This window comes from Gracilinanus agilis, chromosome 1 (genome assembly GCF_016433145.1).
Source record: "Gracilinanus agilis isolate LMUSP501 chromosome 1, AgileGrace, whole genome shotgun sequence".
In the NCBI taxonomy this organism is placed as follows: Eukaryota; Metazoa; Chordata; class Mammalia; order Didelphimorphia; family Didelphidae; genus Gracilinanus; species Gracilinanus agilis.
Window position 1 is genome coordinate 246,563,780 of NC_058130.1, and position 18,328 is coordinate 246,582,107.

At 35.7% G+C, this 18,328-nt stretch overlaps 1 protein-coding gene across 1 annotated transcript in view; it reads left to right on the top strand.

The window, feature by feature from the left end:
* Positions 1–2,227: 2,227 nt before the first annotated feature.
* The window catches only part of HACD4 (3-hydroxyacyl-CoA dehydratase 4), a 36,298-nt gene continuing 20,197 nt past the window's right edge, over positions 2,228–18,328 (top strand). The window contains exons 1-2 of the mRNA XM_044657509.1: positions 2,228–2,324; positions 4,657–4,784. Coding sequence (XP_044513444.1) covers positions 2,228–2,324; positions 4,657–4,784 — 225 coding nt within the window. The remainder of the gene's footprint in view (positions 2,325–4,656; positions 4,785–18,328) is intronic.

The following is an 18,328-nucleotide window of genomic DNA, read 5'->3' on the forward strand; positions in this document are numbered from 1 at the left end:
GATATATGTATGCATTTTCTTTCATGTCCTTATATCATAGCCATAAACCAGTCAGTTATTTATGTAACTTAATACTTACCGGTCTAGGAACAGTTCCAGCAGGTCTTCTTTTGCCAACTCTTCATAGCGTGACTTTTCTGAAGTCTTAAAGTCCCTCTCTGTTTAGTCGTAACAACCTTAGAAAATGTTTTTGTTTTGTTAAATTCTCAGTGAACTGCAAGAGTAGACTTTTAGCAAGGATTATGAAATGCATGTCGCAACATTCATAGAATATTTGCGTTTAAACAAACACTAGCTATTAGCAGGTAGTTAAGAATTGTTACTCCTGCTACTACTATTAACCACATAGGATCATAGAGTTAGAGCTAGAAGATACCCTGGAGGTCATGTAGTCTAACCTCCACATTTTATAGTTGAAAAACTGAGGCTCAGAGAGCATAAATGATTTGTCCAATAGAACACAAGTTGGATATAGCAGGTCTAGAATTCAAACTGATTTTGATTCAAACTCAAAATCCATTGCTCTTTTTCATTTTCCTACATTATGCCTATCTTAAAAAAAAATCCTTACCTTCCATCTTAGAATTAATACCATGTATTTGTTCCAAGATAGAAGAGCAATAAGGGCTAGGTATTGAGGATTAAGTGACTTGTCCAGGGTCACACAGTTAGGAAGTGTCTGAAGAAAGATTTGAACTCAGGATCTACTGTCTCTAGTCCTTACTCTCAATTCACTGAGCCACCTAGCTGCCCCTTACTATAGCTTTCTTAAAGAGATTTATTGTAGTTTAAAAGAGATTAATCTCATAATCCCTTTGGGGGGGAAATGGAAATCAATAAAGAATGTGAATTGCCAAGAATAATAATATTAGTAATTAGATGAACAATAATAACATCAACAACATAACCTTTAAAATTTGGGGTAAAATTTGAAGTAACAAAGTAAAACATAGATTCAGGATTAGCTTTCAAATGAATGATCTTCTCTTGTGGCAAAAACAAATATGATCCCTCTGGTACAATTATTTTGTAATATTTGTGGGGTAAGTTGAGCAGGAGTTTTTTAACCACTCCTTTTTGCTTTTTCTTCACTCTGCTACTGACTACTTTTGTAGAATAAATACTTATCTTTTCATCTGTCATATAATTTAGTTCTATAACTACTTATGGATATTTATTAATAAATCAAATTTTGTTTTAATTTGGGAAAAAGTAAGATCTTATTTTATTTTTTAATGTTTCTCTTTTCATCATCCAGAAGTCATGATATAAATGGAAGTTATTTCAAAGAAACTGTAATTTTCTAATTTAAAAAATTATTTTTAGCTCTAAGCCCCCAGTCAGAATCCTCACTCTAGAAAAACACTGACATGTTAGTTCTATCTTTCTCTTCTCTGAGGATGTTTCCCCCTTAATTGTTCTCTTTAATACAAATAGACTCATTTAAGCCTGCGGTTTGCATATGCATTGTTTATAAGGACATAATAAACATTTAAAACAAATAAAAGTAAAGAGACTTTCTAGACCCCATAAAGAAAAGGAAGTAACCTCATTTCCAGAAACCTGGCTGGCTTTCCATTGATATTAATGAGCCTCTTCCTCCTCTAGCCTCAGCTAGTGCTTGGCTAAAGTATTGCTTTGTTCTTTCAGGGGGGGGAAGGACTGCTTTCCACTTGCTTGGTACCTCAGTTCTAAGACTTGTCATCTCCCATTAAGACAAAGCCTTTTAGGCTTAACTATTTCCATTCAACAACTCTTCTGGGTCCCTTAAGGTAAAACTTCATCCTAACTCATGATGATTTCCTAGCATGTTTCCCTACTTTTCATCAGGGCAGACTTGGCCAAAACCAGGCAATGATGATCCGACTTCAAATCACCAAACCTGGTCTGGAGTTCAAGATTACTCAGTTTTTAAACTTTAAGTTTCTCCTGTTGTCCATGCAAATTTCAGGAAAGTGATGGAGGCAATTCATGCCCAGGACTCAAGTTCATTATTCCTACCTGCTGTTCGTTCAGCTACTTTAGTGGTCTTTTCACATGAAAATGAGCTACTCAAGGTCTCATCTTTTGGATGATGATTTTACTCAAAAGTTTTAGATCCTTTACAAGGTGCAAAGTGATCCACTCAATTCAGAAAAGGTCATAATCTTACTTTTTTTATTACATCTTTTGGTCATTTTTCTAGATAAAAATTTTAACTAAACTTCTCTATGATCACAGGTATAAGATGAACACCTACCTTTTCATTTATTATTTAATCCAGTTCTGTGGACACTCATGGATATTTACAAATATGACAGTCAGATTTTTTTCATTTGGGAAAGGTAAGAGCTCCAGATTTTTTTTTAATATTTATCTTCTCACATGTGCTCATATCCCATATTTTTCATTTGTGTTCCTCATTTTATGTCCTCTTACTATACAGTTTTCCATATTGTCAGTTAGTACACTTTTCCTCAAAAGTCAAACTTTTTATTTTTCCATTAAAATGCTCCTTTATGAGTCTCCTCTTCATTATGGAATCTGCTAGCATAATATCAAGACAGCTAGGTGGTGCAATGGCTAGAGTGAGGGACCTGGAGTCAGGAAAACCTGATTCCAATCTAGGCTCAGACACTTAACTAAGCTATGTGATCCTGGATAAGTCACTTTATATCTATTTGTCTCAGCTATAAAATTAGGATAATAATAGCACTTACCTCCTAGTCAGGTTATAAATAAATATCAATACGGTGCCTGACACATAGGAGGTTCTATATAAATGGTAGCCATAATTACTAAAATTATCTATCTGACTTTCTGTCCAATAGCCCTCTTACAAATAAAAGTGGAAGGAACCCTCAAAATTACTTAGTCCCAAACCCTCAGGGGAAGAGGAAAAGGGAATAGTCATTTAAATCTTCATTGTACAGATGAGGAATCCTCTGCCTAGAGCAATTATGATTTTGTAATCATGACTCACATTTACATTAATTTACAAAGTGCTTTTTAAATCTGATTTGATAATAATAATAATTAGCATTTATATCACACTTTAAGGTTTACAAGACACTTTCTATGTGTTGTCTTGGTTGATGCTCACAAAAGCCCTGTAAGGTAGGTACTGCTATTATCCCCATTTTGCAGATGAGGAATCTAAGCCTGGTAAATGACTTGTCCAGGGCCATACAACTACTAAATGTCTAAGGTAGAATTTTAACTCAAATTTTCCTGACTTCAATCCAGTATATCACTTAGTATGAGAGGTTATAGTATCCCTATTTTACAGTTGAAGAAACTGATGTTCAAATTTGTCTTCATAACCTGTGGTACAGACAGGACAAATGCTCTCATCTTCCCCTTTCAAATTCTTTCTGCTACCCTCAATATCTTATCACTCTTTTTGGCCTTGAAATTAAACTAAAACGAGAGCTATAATATAACATATATGATGTACATATATAATTTTGGATTTATGGCCGACTTCCAAAGTCTTTTTGGAGAACTCAGTTCTAACTCAGTATTATTAATTATACATACTCAGACATATCATTAATTAGCCAGATCTTTCAGATCTCACTTATTTCCTAAAATCATGTATAAGTATGTCAAGCAACCAGAAGCAGCACCCTTGACACTTTTTAAAAATTGCTGCCCACTATTAAGGCTTTATTTTGGTCTTTGGTGGCAAATTCTCACTGGAAAAGTGATCCATTGCTTGTGGGTGATGTATACTATACTATACTATATGTATATAGGTCTTTAAAAATGGATAATTTAATGGCCACAGTAGTTTCATTTCATATTGGGCTTGAAATGGTCAATGCTGGCATAGCTCACAACTCCATGATAATCTTGGAGTTGTATAGTCATCTATAAATATATATAGTGCACATTTCTGCTAAGATAGCAACAGTACCAGAAAGAACCCTAGTGATAAGGAATATCTCTGAATCTCAGTTTCCTCATCTGTAAAATGCATATAAGCCCTTGAAAGAGTTTTTAAGGGGGAAATGTTTTGTTTATCTTTGAGAAATGAGAATTGTTTGCAAAATATAAAGATAAAAAATATGAAATGCTAAGTATTTAAAATTCTTTAGTCATTGTTTTCTTCAGGGATTCTTACTTTATAATTTTGTATGTCAAAAGTTTTAATTCTGACGTAATTTCCATCCCTGTAAAATAATAATATTCCATAATAATATTAATGATAATGATTGTTAATAATTATAATAAGATTATAGTTAGTATTTATATGACACTTTAAGGTTTGCAAAACACTTTACAAATATTACAACCCTGAGAATTAGGGGCTATTATTATCTCCACTTTACTGATGAGGAAACTGAGTCAGAGGTTATGATTTTCCCAGGGTCACATAGCTAATAAGCGTCTGAGGTAAGATTTGAACTCTAGTCTTCCTGACTATAGACCCATCTCTCTATTCTCTCACCTAGCTGCCTACTGTTACATGTTTGTTTTTTTTTAATCTGATAGAGTTTGTAATTTAATTGCTCAGGAATATCTTCCTTCAACAATGAAACGTTGTAGACTCGATCTTACTTGACAAACAGCCAGAAAAAAATACTTTCCCAAAGTTGCCGAACTTTGTTTTAGTAGCATGTTTTATGTTTTTTCTATTATTTTAAGTAAATGTATTTTTCATTTTGGGGACAGATTCTATGGTAGATACTTTCTATGCTATCGGGCTCGTGATGCGTCTTTGTCAGTCGCTTTCACTTTTGGAGCTTCTGCACATATATGTGGGGATTGAATCCGATCGATTTTTGCCCAGGTTTCTACAGGTATGTCTTAATGAAATCTTTAAAGAATTTAACAGAAAATCTCTTTCAGATTATGAACTTCTGGTGATGCAGTTGTTAAGAAATCAATCATTGCTTTAAGGCCCTGCTAATTGAAAACAATTCCTTTTTTAAGTCAAGTCAACAAACATTTATTAAAAGCCTGTTGTATACTAGACACTGTGCTTGGAGCTAAAGATGCAAAGACAGGCAGAGAATTACTGGCTTCAAGAAGCTCACAATCTAATGCAACTACAAACAATTATACACAAACAAAATATAGAGGAGATAAATTGGAGATAAGATCAAAGGGAAGGTGATAACATTAAGGAGGACTTGGAAAATACTCTTTTTATAAGGTGAGATGGCACTTAGGTGGCACAGTGGATAGAGTGCCAGGCCGGGAGTCAGGAAGGATCATCTTTCTGAGTTTGGGTCTCACCTTAGATATTTACTAGCTGTGTGTGACCCTGGGCAAATCACTTCACACTGTTTGCCTCAATTTTCTCATCTGCAAAATGAGCTGGAGAAGAAATGGCAAACCATCCAGAATTTTTGCCAGGAAAACCCCCAATGGGTTCAAGATTGAAACAATTAAACAACCTAAAATGGAATTATAGCTGGGACCTAAAGGAAGTCAGAAATTAAGGAGAATTTGAAGCATGGTAGACAGTCAGAGGAAATACTTGGAGCCAGGAATGAAGTGTCTCTTTCAAGAAATAGCAAGGAGGGAGTAGCTAGGAGACTTAGTAGATGGAAAGCCAAGTTTGGAGATGGGAAGTCCTGGGTTCAAATGTGGCCTCAGATACTTCCTAGCTGTGTGACCCTTGCCCATTGCTTAACCCCAATTGTTTAGCCCTTAGTTTAGTTCTTCTGCCTTGGATTCAAAACTTAATTTGGATTCTAAGACAGAAGTTAAGGAAAGGAAGGAAAGAAAGAAGGAAGGAAGAAAGGAAAGAAGGAAGGAAGAAAGGAAGGAAAAATGAAAAAAGGAAGAAAGGAAGATAAAAAGGAAGGAAGAGGAGGTGAGAGGAGAGGAGAAGAGAATGAAGTAATGGGCTTTCAGGGCAGAATAAAGATATTATAGAGATGTGTTAGCATTGGAATTTACAGTTGGAACCAGACATAGTCCAAATTTCTCATTTTATACCAAAGCCCAGAGAGATGAACTGAATTTGAGCAATGTCACTGACAGAGACTAAGTATCACAACATGATTATTATTGCCCCATTTTTTTGGCAAGGACAGGAAGGAGGAAAATGAAATAGTAGTATTTTCTCAGAGAAGGAAGGAGACTGAATAATGGAAAGGAACAGAGACTGGACCTATGATTTCATTAGCGTAGGGAACTTATGAATGAAGAAACTCCCTCTACTAATGTGGGCTGACACTTTTTCTGCAATTCATAGTCTTAGAACACTTAGATTGTGACATTGCACAAAGTTAGTCAATATGTATCAATGATAGATTTTTTTTTATAAAGGAAGAAAGAAAAAAGTGGCAGTGAATTTTTTTAATGGAAAAAGGACATATAAAAGGTGAGTCAGACAAGAATGACCATGTGGGTAGTAAAGAGTTAGATTTCATATATATTTTAAAAAGCAAAATGTATGTGACAGAAAGTCATACTTTCATAAACAATCATCATTTATTTTTTGTACATAGAAATTTTAATGTTTGATATTTGTCAAGTTCTTGACTTAAACAATTCTAATTTGAGAAAAAAAGATTTTAAATTTCCTATAGTAAGTCAGAGTGGGGCAGAAATCAAAACATACCAGAATTCAGCTCAGCAATTGATCATTGAGAAACATATGTAGAGAGTTTTTGCATTTGAGCATCACATGTGAATTTAACTATTCCTGACAAATTATCAAAAGATTGGAGCTAAACAAAGTAACAAAATCCAAGAGAGACTATGACACTTTGTCATTTCTAATCTGTGAGAATTTAATTTTAGGGATCTGCAGAGATGTTTGCTACAACTAATACATTTTAACTGTTGACATGTAGGAGTTGAAGTACAAAACAAATATATCAGTGTCAAGTATGACTATCACAGAAACTAATTTCAATGAAGATCTACTCTTTAGCTAAGTTGAATTCAGATGAAGTTCCCTTAAAACTATTTCCTTAAAAAAAGTTGTAATTGATATAGAGCTGACAGAAGAGAATTGTGGTTTATAAAATTTAATTTTACTAGAGTTGTGACAATCAGGTCTTTTCTGCTTTGAAATGAGCCAAAGAAGAAAGTCTGCCTTCATGGCAAGAGTAAACGTGGTTAGTTACTCATGTTATTTAAGAGGCTAACAGCAATTTTCTGGACTTGCCTTATTTGGTGATAGGGAAAAGGAAGTAATATTATAATACCATGTAATGATGTGCCATATTTTAGCTATTTTTCTGCGGCTTCATTTTTTACAATAAGATAGAAAAATCATGTGATATTGGTTTCAGAGTAAAATAGCATTTACAAAATTCAATAAATGATTATATTATGGACCACGTATGTGTTAAGAATATACCTTATGATCTAAAATTCATTATATTCTCCTATTCTGTATTTTCACAATAGGCTGTTTTCCTTTTTTATTTTTCCAAAGAGATCAAGATTTCTGGGTCAGAGAGGTAGTGTAGTGGATAGAGCAGCAAGCCCGGAATCAAGAAGACCTGGGTTCAAATGTGAAACTTCTAACTGTATGCAAGTCACTCAACTTCAACTACCTAGCTCTTGCCACTCTTCTGTCTTAAAATAGATACTAAGATGGAAAGTGATAGGAGAAAGAGAGAGAGACAGAGAGACAGAAAGAGAGATACAGAGACACAGAAAGAGAGATACAGAGACAGAGACAGAGAGAGACAGGGAGAAAGAGAGAGATGAGAGACAGAGAGAGAGAGTGAGAGACAGAGTGAGAGACAGACAGACAGTGGGGAGGGAAGAAGAGAGATCAAAGTTTCTATACTATCTAGATAAGAGTTGGAGAAATATAGTTAACATTGTTATACTGAATGCCAGCCCCTTTTTAAGTCTTCAGTATGTTTTAACTTCACTATTCCTTTTTTAAAAGATAATTAAGAAGATACATATTTGTCAGGCAGGCAATAAGTATTTATTTATTGCCTACTAAGTGTTGGGGACACAAAGAAAGGCAAGACAGTACCAGCTTGTGTTGCCTTTATTTTGGAGGTGGTGGTGTTAGGGAAAGACCATTTTCTTTAATATTATTCTTTATGATAATAAATAGAGAAATTTGTACAGTGTTTTTAATTTTGTAAAGGACATTACAAATGCTGTTTCATTTGTTCCTAACAACCACTCCTGTGAGGTAGTTGCTATAACATCTCCATTTCAAAGATATAGAAGTCGAGGCTGACAAAAGTTCAATGACTTAAGCAGGGTCACAAAGCTAACAAAAGTCTGAAACAGAATTTGAATTCATGTCTTGCTGACTCTGAATTCAACTTGCCATCTAACTGCCTGGGTAGAACATTAATTTTAATCGTGCATGCCCTCTCTGTAAATTTTAAAGTTGGCATGGGGCAAGTTTAAATTGTTTCTTTCTCTTTTCCCTTTATTCATATATTTCTCTCCAGGGTTTTTAGGAGAATGAAATAAGTTATAAAGAAAACATCAAAATATGATTTCCTCTCCAAAGCTTCTCCTCTTCCATTATTAAAAATCCATAATTGAACAGAAGAATGCCTTATTTCCTGAAGACATGTTGAGAATTGAGACAACACGAGGGGCCTGTTATTTTTTTTTTTTTTTTTTTTTTTTGAACCCTTACCTTCCGTCTTGGTGTCAATACTGTGTATTGGCTCCAAGGCAGAAGAGTGGTAAGGGTAGGCAATGGGGGTCAAGTGACTTGCCCAGGGTCACACAGCTGAGAAGTGGCTGAGGCCAGATTTGAACCTAGGACCTCCCGTCTCTAGGCCTGACTCTCATTCCACTGAGCTACCCAGCTGCCCCCCTGTTATTTTTTAAACAGCAAAATTGGGTAATAGTTCTTGGCTTCCTTTATTTCCTATTTCTTTCAAAAGGGAAAAGAAACTCAGAGTAGATATTGGTTAAGTTATTTGTGTAAGAGTTAACCATACTCGATTAGAAAATTACATGGAACTGCTTAATTTCAAGTAGTAAAAGCAAAACAAGTCATTGTAATTGTTATTAGTAGTTGGCTTTCATTTTTTTAAAAATGAGATAAACCTCTGCTGTCTAGCCTTTGTGAAAACTTGCGCAATACTCAAGGTGAGGCACTCTATCTGCAGGGTTTTTTATTGTATTTTCTAAGAAGCCAAAACTGACCTTAGAAACGAAGGCTCCTTTATCATCTGGTTGAGCTGCCAGATGTGGGTTTTCTCTCTTTTCTTTTCAAAGGCCTTACTTTATCTGACAGCTGGGGAAAGCCATTATGACTTTCTAAAATTATACCCAATTTAAATAAGTGCTCTACAGCTTGGTAGAGGAAAAAGAAAACAAAAGACCTAAACTTAGCAGAATAGTCATTGATATATATATATATATTTCATGAGTTTTTTACATGTCGGGATAAAAGACAGTCATTTGCAAAACAGATTTTTATTTTGTGTCTCTTTATGGATTGCAAATGATTTCTAGAAGTAGCACAGTTGTTCAGTCATGTCTGATTCCCCATGACCTCATTTGGGTTTTCTTGGGAAATATACTGGAGTGGTTGGCCATTTCCTTCTCCAGCTCATTTTACAGATGAGGAACTAAGGCAAACAGGGTAAAGCGACTTGCCCAGGGTCAGACAACGAATAAGTGTCTTGAGGCCAGATTTGAACTCAAAGAAGATGAATCTTCCTGATTCCCAGCCCAGTATGCTATCCACTGGGCAACCTAGCTACCTAGAAGTAGCATAACACAGTAGATCTTGCACTAGACTAGGAGTCAGGAAAAACTGGGTTTAGATCCCTCCTAAGATGCTTTCTTTTTGACTATAGGCAAATTATTTAACATCTCCTAAGAGTTCTTTACTCTTCCTTAACACAGAGAACAAAAAAAAATTATAATCACATTTATTATAATAAATATAAAATTATAATATACAATATAATAAATATTATGTATAATATATCAGAATATAATAATATAATAATAAATTATATAATATATTTATACATGTACTATATTACATAAATTATATAATATTAATAGAAATTGTAATAAATTACACCTACTATGTGCCACTGTGCAAAGTGCATTATAAATATCACCTCACAATGACTTTGGGAGGTAGATGCTATTGTTATCCCCTTTTACATTTGGGGAAATGAAGGCAATTAGAGGTTAAATGACTCTTCCAGAGTCACATAGCTAGTAAGTCTCTGAGTATGGATTTGAATGTGGATCTTCCTGTCGGCTCCAGTGCATTATCCATTATATCGCCCAGCTGTAGTACCTGGTCTTGGGGTTGGTAATGAGGCTCAGAAGAGTTAATATATATGTAATCTTTTGAAAACCTTAAGTAACTTTGTAATTGTCAGTGGATTCATTTAGATATGCATCATTTTAAAATGACAACGTGACGTATCACTTAAATATCATTAATATATTTTCTTCTTATTTCATAATGACATTGAAATATGCAAATATCTCCCTATTTCAAAAATTTGTGATTTAGCTCTACAGGTCTCTCTCTGCTGCTGCTGCTGCCGCTGCTTTGGGTCCTACCATAACTTTGTAGAGCAGGGATTCTTTACCTGCGTGGAGTCCATAAACTATTCTTTTTTAAATTTTCATATCTGCCTTTCCATAAAACAACTTTCCTTTGTAATCCTCTTTTTAAGTTTTATTTTATGCTTTTAAAAATAACATTCTGAGGGGCATCTAGATGACTCAGGAGATAGTCATGTCTGGAGATGGAAGGTCCTGGGTTCAAATCTGACCTCAAACATTTCCTAACTATGTGACCCAGGCAAGTCATTTAACCCTTTTTGCCTAGCTTTACTTCTCTTCTGCCTTGGAACCAATACTTGCTATTAATCAGAAGACAGATGGTAAGAGTTTTAAACAATAATAATAATAATATTCTAAGAAGAGATTCATAAGCTTCACTAGGCTACCGAAGGGCATGCCAGTAAATGTTTTAATAAATAGCTCTTTAGGGGAAAAAAAGAATCCTTGCTGGACACACTTTCAAGTTAAATCTTCATTGTTAACATTTTTTCTAGCACTTTCATAAATCTGGGTAATCAACAAAACATTAAATCAAACCCTTATTTGTAGCTCATTGATTTCAGAAGTGTAAATACTCACACCAAAGCTTTAAGAGAGGATAGACCAGTTCATCACCCCTCTGAATCCCATAACACACACACACACACACACACACACACACACACACACACACACACACACACACACACGCACAAAGGTTTAGAACTATTAGAGTAGAGGGGGAGTAGAAAAAGTTCTTCATAGATCTTAATAGAGATCATTGCTGGATCCAAGAACATTTTGCCACCCTTAGGTCCAATGTAGTGATGAGCCTCTGCAAACTTAGCTAGACTGATCTCAGATAACACGTATACAATTCTTTACCAGGCCAGAGCTTTTGATGCCTTTTCAAATTGTTAGGAATTGCTCAAGCTTGTTCTCTCTGCTGGCATAGCCTTCAAAAATTCCTGCTCTACCTCCTAGCCCCAATGAGACCTCTGAGAAGGAAAAATCATTTCAGTATTTATAAAAAAATAACACACAGCCCTGAGCACGGAACATGCCTAGAAGACTTTCTAACCAGAGAAGTTCAGGCTCAGGTCGATGGATCACTTGAGCTTAGGAGTTCTGAGCAGTAGTAGAACTAAAGCTGATCTGGAGTCTTCTCTAAGTCTGAAGCCATTATGGGGATCCTCTTGGTCAGGGTGAGGGTCAGGGTGCCATTAGGCTGCCTAAGGAGGAAACAATGCAGGTCAAAGGAGCTATGTTGATTAGTAATTTGGGACTGAGCTCTGAGTGACCATTCTACTTTCAGGCTGTTCAAGAGGAAAGGAGGAAAGGAGAGAGAAAAGAAGGAAGGGGAGAGAAAAGAAAGAAGGGAAAAAAGTAAAAAAGATTATTAGCTATTCAATTTACTTAACTGTTAAAACAGAAAGAAAAAAAATGACTCAAGAGCAAAAAGTAACCATTAGGAGAAATGTTAAATAAAAATGCAAATGGGAATTTTAAATATCAGTTTACAATTATATACTTTGGGAAACTGTATCTTCTCACATCTTTGCCGAGGTGTGGGACAGTCGGTGTAGAGTATTGCATTCTATTGTCAGATTTGGTTGATATGTTGATTAGTTTTCCTAATTTTTTTTCTTTTTTTAGGTTCTTTATTACAAGGGATGGCTCTCTCACTTGGGGAGGGAATATTTAGAAAGGAAGGTGATATAACACCCCAAATATATCAATAATTTTAGATGTGGTCTACTGTGAAAAGTTGTCTGAGAATATGAAGACTGCCTATACCTTTTCCCTATTTCCATCAAAGATAGGTTTGGTAAAAATATAGATCATTTTCTAGGAAATTAAGTTTTATTTGCCTCTTTGAGGGTGATAGTATTATCTAGATCCTTTTCAGTTCTTTTGAGAATTCCCATTGGAAATATCCTGAAAATTAATCACTGAATATTTTTAAATCCTTATCTTTCTTCTTAGAATCAATATTAAGTATTGGTTCCAAGGCAGAAGAGTGGCAAAGTTCAGACAATTGGGGTTGTGACTTGCCCAGGGTCACACAGCTAGAAAGTATATGAGGTCAGATTTGAACCCAGGACCTCCCATCCTGAGTGTTTTTTAAATTGCTATCTCAGATCTACTTGTCTAGCCCTAATCATTCTCTTGACCTCTAGTTTTGTATCTCCAACTACCTATCTTGAAGTAATGTCCCATAGGCAGCTTCAGTTCAACATATCATTATCTTTCCACTCAAACCTTCCCCTATCCCTAACTTCTTTATTACTCTTGAGGGCACCCAATCACCCAGGCTCAGAACCTAGGTATCATTCTTGACTCCTCATTCTCTCTCATACCAGTTAGATATCAAGTCCCACTGTTTCTACCTTCATAAAATCTCTCTTTTCTCACCCTGCAACCACTCTGGTACAGGTCCTCATTCTTCATTCCTGGATTATTGCAATCTTCTCCTGGTTAGTTTTCCTTCCTTAAATGTCTCCCTTCACCAGTCCATTCTCCAGTCTGTCGTCAAATAAATCTTCCTGAAATACAATTCTGATCATGTCATTCCCCTGTTCAATAAACTCCAATCACTCCCTACTGACTCCAGGATCAACTATAAAATCTATTTGACTGAAAGCCCTTCAAAATTCAGCTCCTTCCTATTTTTCCAATTTTTTATACCTTACTCCCCTCTAAGTATTCTATAATCTAGTGGTATTTTTGTATCCTTACTGGTTTTTCCAACACACTACTCCATTTCCTGACTCCCAACATTTTCACTGCCTCCTCCTGCCCTCCCCCATGCCTAGAATCCTCTCCTTCCTCATCCCAGCCTCCTAATTTTCTTGGCTTTCTTTGTATCTCCACAATATCCCCACTTTCTGTAAGAAAGCTTTCCCAGTCTTATTAGTCTTCTCTTTAAAAATACTCTGCCCCCCCCAAATGATCCTCTATATATCTTACTTGTACATAGATGTTTGCATGTTGTCTCTTCCATTAGACTGGGAACTCCTTGAAAGCAGGGACTGTTTTTTGCTCTTCTTTTTATCCCCAGTACTTTAGCAAGGACTTGGCACCTAATATGTTCTTAATAATTCTAGATGGCTGATTATCTCAAGCAGGAATTCTTTCTGTGTGTACTTGTTTTAGATTATCCCATCTTTGATTTATCTTCTTAGATGTAATTTCCATTTCCTTAAATAGTACATTTGATAATCAGGTTTTAGAATCCAAATGCAATGGTTTGAACTCTCATCCCTGAGGAGAAACCCTAGTAGGTCTATTTCACTTTATATCTACTTATGGTCCTTCTGTTTCATCTACAAATTCTCTTAGGATAATCTAGTTTAACCAGATCTCATGCCAAGTTCTCTGCAGGCTTGTTTCCCCTCATCTGCTTTTCATTGTTCTTTGATTTGTGAGGTGGTACTGCACTTAATCTTCCATCTTTTTCCTCCATAATGTTTTGAAAATATCTTGCACTCTCAGTAATTGTTGCCTGGGGCTGCCATGTTTCTCTGATAATTTAATTTAATAAGGAGAGCAAGCATTTCCTGGCTGAAACAGGTTCTGTGTCCTTTCTGCCTCCTTTTTGTGACAATTGCTTTGTGTTAGTTAAAATTATAATTTGATGAGTTTTATATTGCCTTTATTTTTGTCCATTACTCTCTTTTTTGGTGACACAACAGCTTATTTAAATATTTCGGGTTAGAACCATGTTTTCTCTCATCTTTATCCTTTTTTAAATTTGTCTTTTATTTTGGTCTTTATTCTGAAAATCAATGAATACAGAGATACTTGATTATGAAATAACTCCCACATCAGTAACCAGTCATTTTTTCATGGGTAAAATGTGGCCAATTTCATTTTTCATGTTCTTATTAAGTGCTCATTAATCCAAGTCCCTTATGACTATCTTCTCAAATAAAGTACGGTGTTGACTTTTGAATTCTCTAAAAACCTTTGGCCTCTTTTTTAAATCATAAGCCATATTTTACAATATAAAAAGCACATCCTCAGAGGGTTCATAGGATCTGACACTTTACAGATGAGAACACTGAGGCCCAGAGATTTGCCCAAGATTTACACAAGTAAAAGGTAACAGAATTAGAATTTGATCTAGATCCTTTTACCCAACCAGAACTATTTTTATCCTCTTCTCTCCCACCCTCCCAAAAGAACCATCCCTCATCATCTGCAGTCCAAAAGGAAGACCTCCCTTTCAGCTCTCTTGGACCCATCTCTCTGAGAGATCCCATATGTAGGGAGGATTCAGGGGTTCAAAAGCAGTAGAACCCCATTGAACTGACTGGAGACCTGAGTTCTCACTCTGGGATAAAATTCATTTTGTGACCTTGACTCCAGAATACCCCCAGCTTACCTCCAGTGCTTTCATTCCCTCTGCAAGATACTGTCCTTCCTTCTCCTCCACTTATTTTACTTTTTCCTGAGTTTCTTCTTTCCTTCTGCTGAATTCCAGGTTCCACTAGTATGGGAATGAAGTCAACAAAAGGAGATTGAGAATGGAACCAGTAGCCATATTATGGAGGATCTAGGCCTTCTGTTGAGTAGCCTCTCAAAGCCTATAACCCATCTGGTTTTCTAAGAAATTTTTCAGAATGTGTTCCTTATACTCCATTAATTATCAAGAACTACCACTTACATGTTTGTGGGGGTTTTTTTGTTGTTGTTTTTGCCATTTTATTCGTTTTCATTGAATATGAAAATATGTTGACTGAGGTTGGAGGATTTTTTCATGTTCTTAGACTTCATAGATTTTCTATGTTTCTTCATCTTCTAACAGATGTTGGCAAGTAAACTACAATTATCTTCACGACAGTAATATTTGCTTATACTTAAAGTGAGCATGGCAAAGTACAGTTAAAAAGTGTCCCTTAATATCATTATTCTTTGTTACCTTTGAGTGCTCGGGGACACCAGATTTTTCAGCTCTTCATTTTTTGGATTAAGGAAAACCTGTGAAAAATCCTTCTAGTGAGCTACTACATCTGTGGTTCATTTGCTGTGAAATCATCAATATAGCTATACTTTAGTCACTTGGTTAGTCATTGGACAAAGATCTTAAATTCATAATCAGAGAATCTGGGGACAACTATTTCAGCCTATACCTAAAGAGAAGTAACCTTTACTACAATGTCCATGACATGTAGCCATTCTTCCCATGAAAACCTAATAATTGAGAACCAAATGAGGCAGTCCATTCTACTTTCAGAGAGCTCTAATTGTTAGAAAGTAGTTGTTTTTTTCTACATGAAACTTTACTGTTTAGTTGTTTTTCAGTTGTGTCCAACTCTCCATGACCCCATTTGGGGTTTTCTTGGCAAAGATACTGGAGTGGTTTGGCATTCTTTCTCCAGTTCATTTTGCAAATGAGGATAATTGAGGTAAACAGTGTTAAGTGACTTGTCCAGGGTCACATAACTAGGAAGTAAGTGTCTGAAGCCAGATATGAAATCAGGAAGATGAGTTTTCCTGAATCCAGGTTTAGCACCTATCCACTGCACCACCTACCTGTCACAACAACAACAACAACCCATTGCTCCTATATCATTTCTCTTGGGCCAAATGGAACAAGATTTATCCTACTTAGGGTTTCAGTTGAATTAATGTTTGTGAGGGAGTCTAAAAACTGTGATGCTTAACAAATTGTTATTGTTGTTAGCAGTACTCTGCCTCTTTCCTTCCTTTTTAGCCAATGCCACCATCCAAGTAAAAGTAGAAGTCATGAGGGGCCTCATGGGATTGAGGGTTGTTCCACATTTTCATCTCTTTCATGGGTCTGTGTGACCAAAATGTTAAAAAGTCCATTACTTAGATAGTCTGCTTTCTGGGGAGGAATTTCCTCATACTGATCTTCCAATATTTGACAGTCTAATGTTTCTCTGGGGTGGTGGTAGAATTTGACAACGCTTACATTTAGCCAAGAGGGATTTGAGATTTCAGAATCCCCAGCATAATAACCTCATTAGTCATCAGAGTAAGACATTTGTAGGGGAAAAGCAGTAGAGAAGAAACATGTGGGTGGTTTAAAACTACACATATATACACACATGTAACATATAACATGCAACTGAATTATTAAAATGTTATTTATGTACAAAGGAAAGTAATTGGCTGATTGTTTTGAAGAGCCAAGGGAAAATGACTGAGATACTGGAAGAAATTTCATAGAAGTAAAATAACTTGGGCCACACTCCCTCCTCCCAAAAAATGCTTTCAACTCCTTATAACTGAAATATGATTTCCTTTCAATAGCTAAAACAAGATATTAAATGAGATTTATGTAGTAATAATTCATTTTAGTCACTGCTCACATCCTTAACTTCAAGTTTCCCAGATGCAAAATGTTTAAAATGCAAAATGTTTAAAATACTTTTATTGCTATCGTAATTTCATGTAGGAAATTCCTGAGCCTTCGCAGAGGCTGTCCCTCTTACCTGGGCTATTCTCCCTCCTCATCTCTGGCCCTTGAGATCTCTAGCTCCTGTCAAAAGTTAATTCAAGTACCACTTTGCATGAAAGATCTTTCCTGATTCCTCTAGTTGTCAAGGTTCTTTCTCTTCCTATCAATATTCCCCCTGACTACTTTTTATCTATTTTGTATTTACTTCCCTTTGGTTATGTTGCTTTTCCACTGGTAGAAAATAACCTTCCTGAAGGCAGGGACTGTCTTGCTGTTTTGTTACTGTCTGTATTCCCAGCATGTTACACAGTGTTTGGTGCATATTAGCTACTTAATTTTTTTTTTAGCTAGATAATTGCTTTATTTTAATTTTGGTCTAAGCACTATATCAGTGGCTTTTCTTGTTTTTTTGTTTTGTTGTTGTTGTTGTTTTTCCTGTTTCAGAGGCTGGGAGAAGACTTTAAACAAAACATGGTTAAACTTGTGCTGGGGCCCAGAATTAGCCTCAGAGATAAATAAATTGGCAGAAAAGTAGCTTGATTTAATAACTTTGTTTATCCTAATAATGGGCCTCATTTTGTCATTGCACGATAACATTCAGTGGTCCTATAACCCCTGAGAAATCTATTTCCTAGTCAACATTAGATTTTGTTGCATATTGTTTTTCCCTGATCCTCTGTGCACTCAGTCCAGTGACTATGTAGTAGAAGGATCCAGTAGAGCTATAACTAGCACGTTTGGTGTCTAGGGCAATCAGGATGATACACAGCTTGGGGAAAAACCAAAGGTTGTGAGTAGGAGTGGGATAGACTATACAAACATGGAATCCCTTGGGGACAACTACCAAGGAGAGGAAGCATGTGCCATCTGGTAGCTTCCCATTATAACTAATTATTCTTGCTAAGAGCTTAGTACTCTTCCTAAGCTGCTGAAATTACAATTACAGGTGCACTCTCCAAATTCTTCCTACTGAGATGAAGTCCCAGTCACCCTGCCCTAGTTATTGTTTGGGATGAAATCACAAAAATGCCAGAAAAATGCATTGACTTTTTTTTAATCGAGTATTTTTCATTATAGAGTTGCATCTTCTGTCTTTTAGAACACTTCTTTTACTCTATATTTATCCTCACTAAGGAACAGATTATTAGCTCAGCAGTTTCCCATTAGTCTTCCTTCATAAGAAGAAAGGCATATTGAAAAATGTTAAGTACTTCCCCTTTTCTAAAGCAGGGTGTTTCCCTTATCCCTAACTCTAGTCACAACCATAAACATAGCCATTTGTCTAACTCCTCCAACCTTATTTATAGCAACAACAACTCACACTTATAGGGCACTATACAGTTTTCTTTTCCTCATAACAATCCTATGGGAAAAGATAAATATTATCATCCTAATTTTGCAGAAGATAGGTCAGAAATCCAAGACTTTAAGTAACTT